The sequence below is a fragment of the Triplophysa rosa genome, linkage group LG18 (genome assembly GCF_024868665.1).
Source record: "Triplophysa rosa linkage group LG18, Trosa_1v2, whole genome shotgun sequence".
NCBI lineage: Eukaryota > Metazoa > Chordata > Actinopteri > Cypriniformes > Nemacheilidae > Triplophysa > Triplophysa rosa.
The window spans coordinates 908,090-927,715 of record NC_079907.1 but is presented as its reverse complement, the minus strand read 5'-3'; the positions used below and the strand labels follow the sequence as shown (position 1 = coordinate 927,715).

Sequence of the window (19,626 nt, the reverse complement as noted above, 5' to 3'; positions counted from 1 at the left end):
GACAGTCACGTGCTTCCTGTCTGGATGCATTGATATGGAATGATGATACATACGACATACCGAAAACTCTTTCTAAAGCCCAGAGTTGTATCTCAGATGTTTCACTTTCAGGAGATTTTATGCGGTTCTCAGTTGTGTCTCGTTTAAGTATTTACTTTTGATTGCAGACGTGACAAATCTGAGCTCAGTTTGACACATTGTTGACATCTCTTCTCACACTAACGACAGAGACGTTTGTCAGATTTCTGACTAAAACTTTCAATTTGCTCTCATTTTATTCTCAATGTCTTGGAGAAATAATTGAGCAATTAAATAGATCTTATCTGCGATTTTTATTTTCATATGGCGTGATGGACGGTTTCAGATTCTTTATAGCATCTGACTTTATTCCGTCTTTATTTTCATTTTGTTTGATCATTTCAAATCTAGCATTGCCTACAAACTCCCCATACTGTTGTAAAATTGGAATGAATGGCCTCTTGTGTCCCATTTTTCAATTTTGTCCAGATTTTAGAGCTGAAATGATTTGTTTTATAAGCTTAATTCTCAATAAAAATGTCATTTCATAGCATTCGCCGTGTGACCTGAGCATCATTCTTAACTGACAGATAGATACCAAACATCTCCATCAGGACGGAGTCTGGTCGGCAGTGAGGGCTTCAGCTGATGTCATGTATAATGACGATGATGATCAGATGTGATCTGTCCGGTTTATTGAGCTGAGCTTGCGATTTCTGCTCGACTCCAGCGGTCATGCCAACAGGCCATCAATAATGTGGGAGTTAATGTCACGGATCACCGTGAAACTAAAAGCATGCGTTCAGGAGACAAGCATCGTCTTACATAGCAGAATACTTTCCATCAGCCGCTAACACGCGCTCGTTTTTCACCCGACACGTTTATTTGATCTGTGAGTGTGTAAAGCATCTTAATAGATACTGAGAGGAACACAAATGAAATGTAATATAACAAACATGTCATCAAGAGATGAAACTGAGGAGTGAAATGTTATGAAGGAAATTCAGAAGGAGATATAATGTGGAGCTGTAATGGAAGCAGATAGTGTGACTGTACTTTTGATTAGCTGCGATCCATAAAGAGTTGATGAGTGAAATATGTTATGATATGANAGATGCTTTACACACTCACAGATCAAATAAACGTGTCGGGTGAAAAACGAGCGCGTGTTAGCGGCTGATGGAAAGTATTCTGCTATGTAAGACGATGCTTGTCTCCTGAACGCATGCTTTTAGTTTCACGGTGATCCGTGACATTAACTCCCACATTATTGATGGCCTGTTGGCATGACCGCTGGAGTCGAGCAGAAATCGCAAGCTCAGCTCAATAAACCGGACAGATCACATCTGATCATCATCGTCATTATACATGACATCAGCTGAAGCCCTCACTGCCGACCAGACTCCGTCCTGATGGAGATGTTTGGTATCTATCTGTCAGTTAAGAATGATGCTCAGGTCACACGGCGAATGCTATGAAATGACATTTTTATTGAGAATTAAGCTTATAAAACAAATCATTTCAGCTCTAAAATCTGGACAAAATTGAAAAATGGGACACAAGAGGCCATTCATTCCAATTTTACAACAGTATGGGGAGTTTGTAGGCAATGCTAGATTTGAAATGATCAAACAAAATGAAAATAAAGACGGAATAAAGTCAGATGCTATAAAGAATCTGAAACCGTCCATCACGCCATATGAAAATAAAAATCGCAGATAAGATCTATTTAATTGCTCAATTATTTCTCCAAGACATTGAGAATAAAATGAGAGCAAATTGAAAGTTTTAGTCAGAAATCTGACAAACGTCTCTGTCGTTAGTGTGAGAAGAGATGTCAACAATGTGTCAAACTGAGCTCAGATTTGTCACGTCTGCAATCAAAAGTAAATACTTAAACGAGACACAACTGAGAACCGCATAAAATCTCCTGAAAGTGAAACATCTGAGATACAACTCTGGGCTTTAGAAAGAGTTTTCGGTATGTCGTATGTATCATCATTCCATATCAATGCATCCAGACAGGAAGCACGTGACTGTCATCACACGTCACGATGAAACAGAAACAGTGTTAAATGTCGAGGGATGTTGTCAAATCTGTTGTGAGAAAGGTTGCGGATGTTATATTAATGGAGAGTGTTACCCGTGAAGCTGAGCAAGTCTGACATCACATCCCATCAGTTCCACAACAATCACTCCTTCAGTTACTTGTTTCACACTTCCTGTTCCTGCTGTATAACAGTATGAGCTTACACATCCACAGATCTGAACCGAATAGAGATGTCCTGTGATATTGATTATAATAAAACATTTATCAGGAATGTGTCAATGAAAACACAAGATGAAAAGATTGTTAATACGTTTTAATAGCCATACACTACTAGCATTTGTCGTTAGAAACATCAAATATTTTCATTTCATTAAAAAAACCTAAATGTAATACTCATTTTAACCTAAGGAGGCCGCCATGTTCTTTTTCGATGACGTAAAATGTATTCAATAATGTATAAATAATGCTAAAATAATAAGGAAAATAAAGACGCTATTTGGTGTATTTTCATACATTTTCATATTGTTGATCAGAAACAATACAAACATGCATATTAACAACCGAAGTCATTGCGAATATATACACAATGTTTTTATCCATTATAAAATGCATTTTATCCAGATTTGGACTTTTTGATGTTGATTTATCAATATCAGTAGCCTATTGTCTTCTCTCTCTCGGTCATTAGCTGACGGGGCTAACCGTCACGTGTGCTCTAATACAAAATTAATAACCAAACCGCAAGCGTCTATTACTGTGTTTATCAGTGTATTCTCATAATGTATAAAGTATAAGATAATGGTGGATGATGATGTCTTAAATAGTCTTAACTGTCTTGAAGAAGGTCGTTTAAAGCTATGATTTAATGCACGTTTACCTTGAACAGACGCTTACTGAACGCATTCTTCTTTTATGGCCGGCAGGCTGGCTTGTCAAGAGGACATACCGCCACCTACTGTCGCTGTGTGTATATATATTTATATATATATGATCTTATGTTTGACGTCTCATATTTTACTGTTATAAATGGAAAACGTGTGTGCTTCGCTGTGGCGTTAAGAGAACGGGTTTAGGTCGCAACCATTGACGTCACAGATTTTGACGGTAAAAAACGGCGGCCTCCGAGTAAAGTATTTTTTCAAAGTTTATGAATACTGTGACAGTTACACTGTTTTTTAATTTCCCATTCATAAAGTCAATGCCATTGTTAATATATGACCCTGGACAACAAAACCAGTCTTATGGGTCAATTCTTCAAAATTGAGATTTTTACATCACCTGAAAAATTAAGCTTTCTATTGATGTCTGGGTTGTTAGGATATAGGACAATATCAGGTGGAGATATGACAGTTTAAAACTCTGGAATCTGAGAGTGCAAAAAATCAAAATATTGAGAAAATCGCCTTCGAAGTTGTTAATCGGAGGCACTGTAGCAGGCCATCCACTCACAAAAATAAAGTTTTGATATATTTATGGTAGGAAATTTGCTAAATATCTTCATGGAACATGATCTTTACTTAAAATCCTAATGAATTTTGGCATAAAAGAAAAATAGATAATTTTGACCCATACAATGTATTTTTGGCTTTTACTAAAAATGTTTCTGTGCTACTTAACTAACTTTAGCATTACCTCCATTTTACCAAAGAAGCTGTTCCTTTAAATAGTGAAAAGCTCATTGCTACAAATGGAAATATACATTATGGTATTTCTTGTGAAAGATGAACCTTAAGTGTTTGTTTGTTTGGCTAAAAGAAAATTAAGTAATGAATGCTGTGAGAGGACTTTCCTGCAAAAAGCTATACTGTAGTTATTTTAACAGTTATGTTGAACTGTTTATTAACAACTAAATAACATAACAGAAAAAGACACAGTAGGTTTATTTCACGTGTTTTATTAATCTTTCTTTTCATTTTCAGGTCAGTCTCTAAGCAACCAGCGGTGGATGTTGAGCGTGGAAGGTCAGGTTGTGTGTGAAGGAGAGCAGCCCAACATCGTCTCTGGTCTTGCGGCGCTGTTTGCCTCATTCTACATTTTAACCTCCAGTATCAGGAAGAGGAAGCATGCACCCTTGAGTTTATTCTGAGGTTGGACACTTACGCATTTGTCATTCATATACAGTGCTGCTGAAAACTTTACACCCCTCTTGCAGAATCTGGGAAAAAGCTGAAAACTTGGGGAAAATAATAGGAATTTTGAAAATGAAGATTTATTTTAATGGAGTCCTGCCCTGAGCAAGTTATTTCAGAAATGTTAACATATAGTTCACACCAAAAAATAATAACAGAATTTCTAAAAATAGTCCAGTGCAAAAGTTTACACGCCCCTGATTCTTAATACTGTATAATGACAAAGAATGACAGTTTTTATGTTTTGTTATAGTTGTTTAAGGGTTTCTTGTTTGTCCCGAGTCATTTATCTGTCCACTGGTTTTCAGAAAAATCATCCAGGTCCAGAATCTTTGCATTTTCAGCATTTCTGGATATTTGATTCATGTCCAGTATTAGCAGTATGATGTTGAGATTCATTCTTTATACATTAAGGACAACCACGAGACATTTCTCGACATCAACCCGGAGCGTGGATCAAAAGCCAAGAAGGGGAAAGTGACTTCAAAGAAGACTGGCCAAGTTGTGCAAAAAAAGAACAGCCCACAGGCGTCCTCTCTTCTGAGAAAACTTACAGACTTTGAATGGAATTTTGTTTACACACTTCCACTATCCACTGTAATTGGAGTAAAAGGAAGCAAGGTTCCTGCATTGTTAATGATGTGCTGTTAACTGTTAATTGCAATACAAAAGTACAGCTGGCATTCCTACCAACTTGTTTATATAATGCGTTAACTGGTGGAGAGCACTTGATTGTTAATGTTCTGTTAATTGTTAACGGTTCTTTTAACTGTTAAGTGAATTTATTTCATACAGCTGACATTTCAGCCAAAATGTTTATACAAGGAAATTTTCTAGCCTTTGCATCAGAAATAAACATTTTAAATTCTAAGACTATTGTTTTCTATTTCCATTTAAGACTACTGATATGAAAATAAAAGTAAAATTTTTCATGTTTTAAGGAAAATGATATTCTAATAGATACTGAGAGGAACACAAATGAAATGTAATATAACAAACATGTCATCAAGAGATGAAACTGAGGAGTGAAATGTTATGAAGGAAATTCAGAAGGAGATATAATGTGGAGCTGTAATGGAAGCAGATAGTGTGACTGTACTTTTGATTAGCTGCGATCCATAAAGAGTTGATGAGTGAAATATGTTATGATATGATATTTACTGTGTTACTCACCCCACACGTTCATGCTACTGCCGTGAATCATGAATCATACATCCATGTCAATGCAATGTTTATGCTTTTATGAAGCATCATAAAACTCATACCTGTATAGTCAGACAAAGGTTATTTTTGTAGTTTTGTTTATTTTAAGTTAGCTTTTATATATTTTTAGTTTATTTGTTAGCAATTGAGTGATTTTTGTCATTTGTTTATGGTATATTGTAGGTTAGGTTTAATATTTTCTTTTAAGTTTTTGTTTAGTTTTTATTTATTTCCAGACTTGTTATTCAAGAAAATGCAAAAAAAAAGTTTTATTTAAGCAGGGGATAAAAGTACAATACAAAGTTTCGGCTATTTGCCTTCGTCCGTGTATGTCCATACAAAAACTCTTTCAATTATATAGTCAATGCGTGATTATCTTCAGGTAAACATGATTACAGAGACTACCCCTTAAATTCATAGTTTTTCATTTTAGAAGATTACATTCACAGTCACAGAATTCTTTAACACATCATTTAACAAGGCCTAACTCCTCATTTAAACCCAACGGGGACATTGTTTCCAAACAATGCATCCAAAATGCTTCCCTTTTTGAACGTTTTCTTATCAATATCTCCACCATGACGTGAATGTTGATTAAAGACTTGTTATAAGAAATCACTTGTGTATTGCTACGGCAACATTTCTAATTTTGTTATTTAAGGTATTCACATTGTTATTTAATTAAAAGGTTTTATATGTTTGTATGTATTTCAATAAAATATATATATTTAAATGTTTTTATATTTATTATTTAATATACAAAATTATCTGCAATGCTTTAATTTTAGTAGATGATAATAATCCTGAGCCTGAAGAATGAGCTCTTTATTCAGTGTGACAGTCCTCATGTAAACTACATTTTATTAGGCTTTTGTTTGTAATAGTTTTCAATCCTGAAAAATGTTGCATTATTATTTTGATGTGGTTTTATGCTGCTGTTGATTTAGTTTCTTCATTGGGTTTTATTCACTCTCATGTCATGTCAAACCTGTATGACTTTCTTTCATCTGCAGAACCCAAAAGAAGATATTTTGAAGAATGTCGATAACCAAACGATATTAAACCTCATTGTCTGTCATACATGAACACAAAACCACTGAGACATCTTCGGTCTTGTTTTGAACTTTCGTCCCTTTGGTCAAGGCAAAACTTCAGGGAAATTTAAAGGGATACTTCACCCAAAAATGAAAATTCTGTCATCATTTACTCACCTTCCAGTTGTTCCAAATGTGTATAAATTTCAGAGAAAGATATTTGTAATAACGCTTATAACCAAACAAATCTCAACACCCATTGACTCCCATAGTAGGGAAAAAACAATGGTAGTCAAAAGTGCCCCAGAACTGTTTGCTGTCCTACATTCTTCAAAATATCTTCTTTTGTGTTCAACAGAACAAAAAAATGATAAAGTATTTTTTCCTACTATGGGAGTCAATGGGTGTTGAGATCTGTTTGGTTATAAGCATTCTTCCAAATATCTTTCTCTGTGTTCATCAGAACAAAGACATTTGAAGGAACACCTCGAAGGCGAGTAAATGATGACTGAAATGATTTTCATTTTTAGGTGAAGTATCCCTTTAACTTACTCGAGGTAAACTTATCTTCGGGTAAAGTCAATAATAAATGTATATAAACAAATGTTTCTTTTAAAAAGCATCTGTGCAATAACTGGACACAGTTACCAACACTAATACATTCATATTTATTCTGCGAAAATACAAAATAAAATCATGTACATTTTATTTACAGCCTTTTGTACAGTTTAATATATTGCATTAATTTCTGCGTTAGAGTTTCTGTAGTTACATGTTAAATAAACACACAAGTTCAACTTTCCAATAATTTCCCCATCATCTTAAACACGTGATCCACACAAAAATGATTTTACTTTTAAAAGCTTAAGACATTTTCTCTTTAAAATGACATATTTTCTTTACCTCTTGTGAATGGCTCACTATAACACAAGTTGCATTTTCCATGTTCACTTTTCAGTCATTCAGCTGTTAAACGTAGATTTTTTTGGGCCACTTCTCGCTGGAGTGGGTCTTTGCAGGTCCTCCCTCAAGTCCCTGACTGATCTCAGATCAGCTCTGTTAAGGCTTATGTGAAGCAAATAAAGCATGATCTCTATGATCTGATTGGAGTTCAGCATCTTTTATGAAACACTGGAATGACTGAAAAAGTGAAGACAGAATCACAATCCGACATAAAAGGATTAAAAACACTTTGATATTAAAACTTCATTTGATTGAAATCAGGGTGAAATAAATGCGCTTATAAAATACTGCAAATCATATCGAACATTACAACATCTGGAATGTCTTGCATTGCACTTTACAAGCTGTGTGAAAACATCTATCATGAACTATAATAACATTCATCTACAGTATATATGGTGTTTGTTTTCCAGTCATAATACAACCCTTACAAAAAAACAAGTGTACTTCAAGTTCATTTTGTTTACGCAAGTTTAGATTTATTTTTAATTATACTTTTAAATATACTAGCTGTATTAGCAGCATACTTGGAAGTGTACTATTCCTACTAGCCTACTTTTGGGTACTAAATTAGTCCACCTTTAGTTTACAAAATTATACTTTTAGGCGTTATGATACTAGATCAGTAATTGCAGCACATTTTTTTGTTTATGAATGTGCGCTTGGATGTATACTCGGAGTAAACTACTAGTTTAGGCTAGTTTTCTTTAAGTGAACTTAACATCAGTTTATTGTTTTTATGTAGGTTTTGCACTTTAATATACTACTATGTTCCTATTTAGGTATTCATTTTTATACTTAAATTTATATTTAAGTGTACTTTAGGTGGATTTGAAGTACATCTCCGAGTAAAATATGCCAAATATATATCGGTACAAGTCCAGTGTAATTTCTGTATATTTAAGTGTATTTGTAAGAAGTACATTCAACGTAGACTGAAATGCATATGCTGTACTAGCACACTTGAATAAACTTCTTTTCTTGCAAGGGAAGCGCATGCAGAGGTTTGGTTAGTGGCAGTACTTTACAGTTTGTGCACTGGTCTGCCTGAACGTAAAGCTAAAGTTCAAATAAGAAATCATACTCTTTTATATATGTAATGTTTGCTTGAGGCACTTATAACATAGACATCCACAAGCAGATTTCTTACAGACATCATTCAAAAGCAAAGTTTACACATTTCATTTCAAACTCTTTCCGCACAGGCGATACTGCCACGGTTATCAAAATCCAATATCGAATACATTTTGTTGCAATATGTTACTTTTAACGTTATCTTAAATGTCAATAGCGACATCAAAACGACTATAATTCCCAGCGTGACTCTTTAAGGGACCTTCAGTTTGATCGCACCTTCGTCATTTCAAGGAAAACAACAGACGATTGTTTCTTCCATTTTTGTAAGTGTTCAATCTCAGCAGTCAACGTTCAGATAAACGGCAAAGTCAAATGCACAAACATCAAAGCAAACGTATTATAAAACAGCATTTCTTATTGCTACGATGCATAAATCATTGGTATGAGAACACAGAAAAGCTGCCATTTAATCTAGTTTATATTTGTACGGTTTGTGTCCAGCATTTGGATGGGTTTGGGCAGGTTGGGTTGTTTTTTAGGCCTGAGGGAGGACCTGCACCCACTCTACGCGACTCGTGGCATTCAACATGTGTGTTACGGTCTTTGGTATGAAAAAGGAAACAACTCAAATAATCTGATTCTGTTGCAAATCCAATTGTCTACTAATGTCTGTACCAACGCTTGTGTTATTTACCAGAGTAAAGATGTCCTAAAGTAAAAGCAGTGAAGATCCGCTCCGTTGTACTGTCGTCATGATCAAGGCTCCTCCTCCAGTTCTCTGATTGGCTGGATGATGTTGCTGGTGGATTTGTATTGATTCACCTGATTGGCTGAGTGTGTGTTGGTGTGTTTGATTTGTGGGGTTCTGAAGGTGTTTTCACATTCGTCTGTGTACCAGTTTTTCTCTGTGGAATACATTAATTTACACTTAGAAACAATACATAGACAACGCAAGTACGTAAACAAACGTTTACAGCAAACTCAAGTTGTTTCCTTGCGTTCTGAAGTGTCAACACCAGTAAATTTGCTTTGACGTAAACTGTCCTCTATTTAAAAACTTTTTTTTTTTAAGTATTTAAAACTTAAAGTCCCAGTGAAATAAAAAATGACAATGCCTATTTTTCCATGAAATATCGCAGCGTTTATTGTAAATAGTTTATCAATGTGGGCCTAATAATCTTTAGCTGAAATCTGAAAATGCACTTCCTTCCTGTAATGACTATCCATCTTAAATGACGTATGTTAGACGGCTTGAGCAGAGCATCCGTTAACTCCTCCCCTTAACTGTCAGTCTGCTGCTAGTTCCATTGCAAAATGCAACGGCTGTTTTTATACATCCAATCAAATCGCAGAGAAAGACGAAAGCCACGCCCACTATTTTTCTCATTAGAAATTCCATTTCACTCGGAAATGCGTCAAACTACGGAAGTAAAAACGATCGCAACTTCCGGTTCACGGGGACTTTAACCAAACGGCAAACACTAACACTTGATTTAAAAGAGGTAAATATAATCACACTTGAGGTTTGTTACCACCGCAAAAATATGTTAAGTATGGAAAGCATTCGTACCTGCTTTTGCATACTTAAAGAACAGTAGTGTCCAAAGGTGATGTCTGGAGAACATGCAATATTTGCTTTTACTGCCTCAGGTTTAAATAAACCATCAAAATACGAGAAGTTCGATACAAAATGGAGAAAACACAAAACATCTTAGGTATTTATTGCACAAAATTATTTGTCAAATAGGGAAATTACAGTGTTTTATTAAAATTTATTTTTTTATACTTAATAATCATTTATAATGATGAATATTTTGTTATTTTTGACTACATCAGTCATTGTTCTGGCTCTTGACTCACGTTTTGCTCATGTGTTGTGTCATTTTTCGTTAATTATTTTCTTAGCTGAGCTTCAGTTTAAACTACACACATTTGAGATCTTTTACAGATCTTTAATAATACCTTTCCAAATTTTCTAAAGTTAGACATCTCTTTTGGCCACGACTGTACATTCAGGAAGCGCATACAGAGATCATAAATGAAAGGATTTTTTTAATGATTCAATGTTGGATAAAAATAAATTTCTCTATTGACTTCCACTAATACAATATATCTCACTTGTTCTGTATTCGAGATTATACGTTTTTTTACTTTTTTTGGTTCTGTAAGACTATGAAAGATGATTTTATCATTGAAATCATGCTAATATGTTTGAAAATCAAAACCATGCAAACTACATAGAAGGTGCACTACAGACACGCTATCTACATGTCTACAGATGCTGCCATGATGAAAGCATTCTCGGGTTATTATTAAATGTCAAGACAGCTAAAAACGCAGAGCTTCAGAATCGAGAGAAACGCATGCAGACATGATCTCCAGAAAAGCAGCCAGTACTAACAAAAGCTACTTTGCTTTCAGTAGAAAAGCAAAGAATGAACACTGGCAGTACGGTTTCGAGCGCACGTTTGGTCTCATAACCATCAGAGATATGACAGAGATGCTTGGCATGCACACAGTTTCATACCTGAAACGCTTCGTTTCGTCCTGGTCGCACTTTAAAGAAAGAAGTAAATGTTGTGAGTCCAAACATTCTTTTCATATATATCGTACACCCCACAATAAAAAGCACAAAACACCTTTGTTAGGATAGAAAAAAAACATTTTCAGCAAACAATGACTTAAAGTCCCAGTGAAATAAAAAATGACAATTACTATTTTTCCATGAAATATTGCAGCGTTTAAATTGCTTATCAGTGAGGGTCATTCTCTTTTTAAAATTAACGTGCCCTCATAATCTTCAGTTAAAATCTGAAAATGCACTTCCGCTGTATGTTCGACGGCTTGGGCGGAGCATCTGTTAACTCCTCCCCTTCGACTGTCAGGCTGCTGCCAGTTCCATTTCAAAATGCAACGGCTGTTTTAATACATCCAATCCATTTGCATTGAAAAATGCATGCCATGCCCACTATTTTTCTCATTCTAAATTCTGTTTCACTCGCGTCAAAATAAGGAAGTAAAAACGATCGCAACTTCCGATTCACAGGGACTTTAAATATACGTCTGTTTCTCCCATACAGTAAATCTATTGTATAGCTTGGAACATAAGACTTTAGGAAGGATCTAAAACCTTTAGGACGTCACGATTCAGTTTTGGGTTTCTTTTAAACTCGACGGATCAGAATTTTTTTCATCGTTTCAATGACAATCACAGTGTTTGAAAGCAAACATCACATCAACAGTACAGAAAAAAATAACTTTATTATGTTCGTTTTAAGATGGCATACACTAGTTGATATAAGAAAATCTCTTACACTTGATATTTAGAGAATCAAAACTTTGGTGTGAGCATCTTACTACGGCTATCAACATGACGTTTTTTGTTTGCTTCATTAAAAATTCTTATCAAACAACTTTATTTGTATTACATTGTACCACCCGAACAGAATGTGATTGACAGCTTTAGAAAGAGTGAAGTCATTTTTAATTGGAAGATATTATACAAATGTCAGTATTACCTGCTAATAGCACAGAAACATCTTCATATTTACTCAACAATCTGCTCCAAATAAACGCATGACATTTATCTGTGTGATAGCAGCAGTACTTCATAGAAAAACAAGCATCCTGGAAACTCAGAAAGACCCCCGGCCAATCACACGAGAGAATCATTTGTCAGTATGTTCCCATGGAAACAATGTTCAGCTTTGAGGTTCATTTCAATTTGGGTTTTAAATCACAATTTACCCGTCACTCACAATCCCGACGAAAACCTGTTCAGAGATCATGAGCGACACTTTGCTTTTGTTCCACAATATGAAACAGAATAAAAGTGCACGTTTGAACGTATTTCACCCGGGGCCAAATGTCTAACACTTCAAAAGATGTCCGGTAGCCTGCGTGAGACATAAACGTAAAGTGTCAGGACTGAAATCATTCTGTCATTTCAAGAAGGCAGCAATTTAAAAAATAAGAACATTTGAGAGAATACTAAAAGTTCTTTATGAGCACATTTACAGGTGATACAGCAGAGTCCAAAAGTCTGACACCACAGTAAAAAAGGATATTTTTATATAATATAAAAATAATTTATCATAATTTAAAATAAACACCATAGTATACTTTAATATTATTATAGTAAATTGAAGTATACTGTGGTATATTATAGTAATTACTCCACTTTCTGTATTGATAAACTATAGTAAATACTGTAGTATACGTGAATATTTTCTACGATATTTACTCCACAGTACAGAGGAATTTTACTATGGTAAATTCTGAAGTATACTACTAGGGTTGCACGGTGTACAGGTGCGATGGTAGTGCCGTGCTGCTAAAGCTTAATTTAATACTACAAAATAGTGCGGTGTACTGTACAGTATAATACAGTTTACTATAGTAAAACCTTTTTTATTTTAGCTGTGTATTGAGGACATTTGGTTTACTTTGTAGATTTGAATTATGAACATGGCACAGCATCGTGATACTACTTGGTATTGCGATACTTCAGCTGGTATAGTATCGCAAAATATGATAATGGTACTGTGACAACCCTACAGTATATACTACAGTATTTTTTATGTGGGAAATCTTAATTTAGTAGAAAACATGACCTATCAGATAAATTTGTATATATTTTGTCAGACAGACATTTTCTGAAATTTCCCCAATTTAATTTTTGTCAAAAATGACAAGTGACATATTTAAGTTCACTGCTTTATTATTAGCCGCACATGCTTAAAAATAAAGGGTGCTATAAAGGGTTCCTTGCAGCGATGCCAAAGAACCTCTTAAAAACCATTTCTTGCTTATCTTTTGGTCTTATCTTTTTTTTAGTTCATACCTTATAGACCCCTTTTGTGCCGACGTCACGGTTACGTCACAGCATTAGCTGGAGGCAAAACAAGGGGAAAACTGGAGGCGGCCAACAAAAACCAGCACAAAGTCGGCTACATAATGAATTTAAAACATCATCTTGCTGTGTTGTTAAGTGCCAGAATCTGATATTTTAACACGTATGCTGCCATTGCCAGAAAAAAACCGACGACAGTTGTAGCTAAACACAATAAAACTAGCGGACCAGTAGAAACGATCATCAACAGTGCTGGCGTTTTCACCGTACACTTTATAGCACTTAAAGTTAAATAAACTCCTGGCTTTTGTTGGTATGGATTATGGTTTGGGTGTGTGTCTTAAACTTCTCATGTTTGCCCATCTAATCACAACACGGGGAACAAAGAACCGTGTTTCCGTCACAAAGTACATTTTGTACAACAGAAAGGTTTTGTGGATGTTAAAGGGTCGTTATGGAACCACACAGCAAGACAAAGAACCTTCAATTTTAAAATGTATGCCTGATATTTGCGGTTTCGTGTATTTCATGTATCTGTAAATAAACGTGTTGTCAACATTATTCTTAAGAATAATCATAACTTTAGTTTGGGGTATACATATACTTTTTTTGGACTCGTGGTCTCATTCTGTTGGACTCTAGTGTATTTTTATATTTTTAATCAGCTCGGTCAGACAGCAGCCATGTGGCAGAAATCTTAGGATGTAGAAGCACAAAGGCAATACATTTATGAACCACACAAGTCGGATGTTATCATACTGTGGGATTAAAGTGCAGATTAAGTGCAAAATGGTAACAAATGAATGAACCGGACACAGTGTTACCCGTGTAAGACATACTAATCCTCAACCATGTCTGCTGTGTAAACAGTGGCTTGTGTTCACTAACATAACGATTCTGTGGATCTGTGTGTTATAAAGTAAACAATACGTAAAAATGTAAAAAAATAACGTCCGGATTTGCGTTTTGATATAACAAACCATGTGATGATATGACGGTCTGACCCGTGACATCACCGGAACACGGTTCCCAATCAGAACCGCGCACACAGAATGTTACAGAGGAACGTACTTCTGTTTGTCTCGACTGCGGCTGCGACCCGGCCGGGCGGAGAGGGGGATGGAGTGGGTGGACGGGCTCTTTTTACTCGGGCAGTGGGTGGAGTGAGTGGACAGGTTGCTGCGGGTTTGGCCGGCGTTGTGGTCGAACTGCATCAGGCAGAAGATGAGATCTGTAGACACCAGCTCAAACGCATACGGTGGGTTTGTGATCACATATCTGTAAGATAACAAAAGCCAAATTTATAAAGTTCTGTCTTTGTAAAGAGATCTATTCACGTCGCTATGTAAATAATCCAATGCAAATTATGATTTAATAGCTATACGTTCTTAAATGTTGAAAAACGCTGTCTGTAACGTTTGCCTCTCTACCGCCATCTCTGTTTGAAACAAAAAACTGCACTTTACTTTATGTACTTAACCCGAGTCAAATGACCAAGAAATGACATTTTCTGGAAAATTATATTCCATAACCTTATAAAAAATAAGTTTTTTTACAACTATACAGTAAAGCAAATTCTTTCAGACCTCTTCTCCTTTTTACAGTACATTTATCTTTCAGACGTTTCTTACTGTAACACTTGAAGTAAACTTATACTTTATAAACTAAAACGTGAGCCAATTTAGTGCGCAGAAGTATTGAAAGCATGAAAAACGCAGAAGCATGATATACACATAGAAATATAAACAAAAAAGAGTTTTATGATAGAATAAAAACTTAAAGGGACAGTTCACCCAAAAATACAAAATTCTGTCATCATTTACTCACTCTCACGTCATGTCAAACATGTGTGAGTTTCATTCTTCATCAGAACACAAAAGAAGATATTTTGAAGAATGTTGATAAACAACACTAAACTCCATTGACTTCCATTGTATGAGCACAAAACCCCTGAGACATTTCTCGAAATATCTTCTTCTGTGTTCCACTGAAGAAAGACTCACAACTACGTGGGGGACAGATGGATTATTCTAGTACTAATGAAGTATAGTTAAAACACGTACAAATATTTTCTTAAGTATACTTAAAAATGACGTTTACTTCAAGGTTATTTTTAACTGACTTGCTTAATTCCTGACTTTTGTTCATCTATAAATAAAAACAAAACACGGAAAGCCTATTTTAGACCCCGAGTTTGTACATTTACTCCAGATTTGTAACGTCACAAGAAAACAGAACAGAAAGAGAAAACGAAGCTCTTGACGTGAGATCAGACGATGCGTTTGTGTTGGAAGACAGCTCACCGTTTAGTGCACTGACTCGGGCTTCCCAAGTGAGCGTCTCTCAAGCGATAGATACCAAAACACAACATGTTGTATGTCTTTAACGCTTTACAGAACAAATCACCGTAACATCCACCATCCTGAAACACAAACATGAGTGTACACAGAACACACAACATCAGAATCATTCAACGGGAATCTGGGAATCTGTCTCTGGTGCCTGGAGAGGAAAGAGTCTTCATTTATTTCTGTTCGTTTTTACCCCGAGATCTGCGAAGGGTCCGTCGTAGAGCGCCAGCTGAGCGACCCGACAGCGGTCTCTGTTAGCCAGAGTTTGTGGGGTGCTGTAACCCCCCCGCAGGGCGTTCTCCTCCGCCAGCAAACCTTCAAGCTCCGGCGTCGCACCTCCGGTAACCAGCGTCCGGATCAGAGTCAGAATATTATCATTGAAGTACGTCTGAGAGAGAGAGAGAGAGAGAGAGAGAGAGAGAGAGGATTATACAGATGCAGGACACGATCTGAGGTCAAAGGTTATTGTGCTTTGACTGATGACGTCTTACAGCACTCATTAATGAGTCCAGAACACTGACGGCAAACGCCGTCCCGCAGGCGAAGGGTTGTGTGAGGTACAGTTCAGTGTCTGGATCGTCATCGTCGTCCTGGTCCAGAAACTGAACGTTTGAGTCGTTCACTAAAAACAAACACACACGGACACTTTATGAGAAATGTGTTCGATCACGAGGGGATTACAGAAATAAACCCACGCAAGCTGCAAAATTAACACACAATGACATTTGATGTTTGTCGGTAATATAACAGACAAAATACATCAAACAAAACACATAAATATATACATACACATGTATGCATGAAATATATATATTAAATATAAACACAAAAAAAGAGTTTTATGACCGAATAAAAACTCAAAGGGACAGTTCACCCCAAAATCTAAATTCTGTCATCATTTACTCATGTCGTTTCAAGCCTGTATGAGTTTCCTTCTTCGTCAAAACACAAAAGAAGATATTTGGAAGAATGTTGATAAACAACACTAAGCTCCATCGTTCGAGTTCCATTTCTCGAACTATCTTCTTTTGTGTTCCGCTGAAGAACGACTCACAACCACGTGAGGGGGAATTAAAGACAGAATTATTATGCGTGGGTGAACTCTCCCAAAAGCTCAGAGAGACGTTTCATGTGAGTTTGAGAAGATCGTGCGGTTGATCGGCGTGAACCATGACACAAAAGTACACGAGGTTTCACAGGACACAGAGCCGTGCACGTCACCATCCGATAAACCCTCTTTACATGAACTCAAGCAGACGGAGTGAAACGAAAGACAAGTAGAAACATCTACGGAGGGATGAACAGAAGACACACAGAAGACGGTTTTGTCCGGCTGCGTCAGTCAGCGCGTCTTACCCAGTTCTGTTATCATTGGGATGTTGGTTCCGCTGCTCTTGTCCTGGCTCAGAGAAACCAGTGGCAGCAACTTGTCTGTTTTAGCTATCAGCATAAAACAACCCGTTACTATAGCAACTAGTTTGTTTCCCTCGGTTAAGTCGTTTAACTAGCTTGATAATTCCAAGTTATTTTGGTAAACAACCGAAAACTCAACAACCGGTCACTATATCGTCCACTGGTTGACCAGATATCCAGAACAACCCAATTGCACGTTTTATGTCACGGTTTGCAGATATTTCTGGTGACGATCAGCGTGTGTGAATGATCTCACCGAGCTCTGTGATGATGGGAATGTTTGCTCCTGTGGTTGTGGACGCCTGCCGCACCACTCCGTGTACTGGACTGTTCTCTGGAGACGAGCGATCCATCCCAGGAGGAGTAAACCCTGCAGCCGGAACATAAACGGACACATAATAACACTAGTTATGGCATTTTATATTCATGACATGCATAAGAACTAACAGCTAGATCCAGAAGAGCACGCACACCTGCGCGGCGCATGTTTCGTTTACCTTGCGAGTTGGCCTGCAGCAGACCGATGCTGTCATCAAACAGCATGGACTTGATGTTGAGAGATGCCAGAATGCACTCTTTGTCCTGCAGCGAGACGTCGTCGATGTTGTTCTGATTGGCTGACAGAATGACGCACATGTCACACAGGTTGATGTTGACTGCTCTCAGATCAGCTCGGCTCAGTGGAGTGCCCTTAACAACACACACACACAACAGACACATCAACACACCGTCATGACGTCATCGAGAAAAGTTCTCATTTAAGTATCAGCTTGGTCTCTCGTGTCTTTTCAAACGCATGGAGGTGTAAATGGATGGTGATTGTCGAGGTCAAATCATCTGGATTTGAGTAAATGTGATGAGAAATGTTTGAGTTGATATCCAGATCTTCAATAATATTGACTTTCAGTTTGACGCGTTGTTGACATCTCTTCTTTTTCCATTTGTGAGAAATATGTGAGACACGGATGAGACTTAAGCGAACGTTTGCGTTTGCTCTTCATTTATTCTCATTGAGACATTAAAGAGATCTCACATGTGATTTTTCCTTCGTGCTGTTGTTGTTTTATAAACACGTTGAACTCACGGGTAAGATGGAGACTTTGGGAAAGTTGTGTAGCGTCTCCCACTCCCTCTTCAGGTACTCCAGAGACCCCACAAACACGATGGGCTTCAGCTCGTGATAGTGGAAGTTACTCGCTCTCAGGGGCATGACCAGATTACGAAGACCAATCAGAGCCGACTTCACATCCCCGAATATACACACCACCACGTGCCCGCTCAGAACCGTCATGGCTGCCTCGCTTCTGGTCTAAAAACCAACACAGAACATCGAAATTCAACCTCTCCTAAACCCTGACAAAATCTCAAATATACTGATGATAGATCGTTTATTTCTCAATTTCTACTCTGAACCCAAACACAGACGAGCAGAACGTTCCAGTGAATTGAGTTTGTTATGTGAAGAATGTTTGATTCTTACCAGAACGACCTTCTCGATGTCTTTTGATGGAGACCAGTGGAACATTCCAGTCGAATCGTATTTCTTTATATTGTCATCCATCGTTTCCATCTGATCGTGTCCTGGCACGAGCAGCGGGTCGTGTCTGAAACACCCAAACCAACAAAAACAACAAACAAACAAATGAAAACAGTTATTACCGGTAAGTAAAACTGTCAAAACATTTCTGATATCAAATCAAATTGCAACACACAAACTAAACAAAAATGATAAATGAGGCACTAAAATTATTAATAAGCTACTGTCAAATTGAAAGAAAAAACTGATAGTAAAATTAAAAATAAATAAATAATAAAATGACAAAAGCACATACTGTAAATAAATTGCTACAAAATAAACCAAAATGACCCAGAAATACAGATGCTAATTTAAAATATTAATAAAACTACAAAATAGAAAAAAAAACGTAAATAACTTTACAGGCATATGATATTGTACTCTGCAATATTGGTTATAATAAAAAATATATAATCACGAACGCACCTAAACACAAGTACAAATATAAAATGATAAATAGGTAAATAAACTGACGAAACCAAATATGCTGAATACTTTTTTATAATAACATTATTTAAAAAAAACAGCAATACACTGACGAGCATGTTGTATTACTGCTGTCTTTCTCACACACACACAATCCAGTTTAACGTGAGGGGTGATGTTGTCATGTTTGTAATTTCTTTGGCCTACCGAGAAAAACTTCCTGACACAAGGTCTTTGTAAATCACACATTCACAACCTCTGAATTGCATCTTGGGAAGCACGGTTTAGTACAGGACCTGATGGAGCACAGGAGCGTAACGCAGCTCTGGGGTGTCGGGGCTTCTGATTTGCCCATTAGAAAGGTGAAGGTTTCAGTGGCCTGTCAAACAGCTTTGTTCACTGTTATGACTTTACATTCCATCTGTCTTCTGTCCATCAGTGAGCCATTAGAGTCTCTCTCGCTCTCTCTCTCTCTCTCTCTCTCTCTCTCTCTCTCTCTCTCTCTCTCTCTCTCTCTCTCTCTCTCTCTCTCTC

At 36.7% G+C, this 19,626-nt stretch overlaps 1 protein-coding gene across 1 annotated transcript in view; it reads right to left on the bottom strand.

The window, feature by feature from the left end:
• Positions 1 to 7,087: 7,087 nt before the first annotated feature.
• Positions 7,088 to 19,626, bottom strand: part of LOC130569511 (calcium-activated potassium channel subunit alpha-1) — a 57,030-nt gene continuing 44,491 nt past the window's right edge. The window contains exons 7-17 of the mRNA XM_057359208.1: positions 18,571 to 18,694; positions 18,175 to 18,399; positions 17,588 to 17,780; positions 17,347 to 17,460; positions 17,034 to 17,117; positions 16,169 to 16,299; positions 15,871 to 16,065; positions 15,630 to 15,748; positions 14,398 to 14,604; positions 11,002 to 11,030; positions 7,088 to 9,379 (exon numbers count right to left, since the gene is read on the bottom strand). Coding sequence (XP_057215191.1) covers positions 9,231 to 9,379; positions 11,002 to 11,030; positions 14,398 to 14,604; positions 15,630 to 15,748; positions 15,871 to 16,065; positions 16,169 to 16,299; positions 17,034 to 17,117; positions 17,347 to 17,460; positions 17,588 to 17,780; positions 18,175 to 18,399; positions 18,571 to 18,694 — 1,570 coding nt within the window. The 3' untranslated portion in view covers positions 7,088 to 9,230. The remainder of the gene's footprint in view (positions 9,380 to 11,001; positions 11,031 to 14,397; positions 14,605 to 15,629; positions 15,749 to 15,870; positions 16,066 to 16,168; positions 16,300 to 17,033; positions 17,118 to 17,346; positions 17,461 to 17,587; positions 17,781 to 18,174; positions 18,400 to 18,570; positions 18,695 to 19,626) is intronic.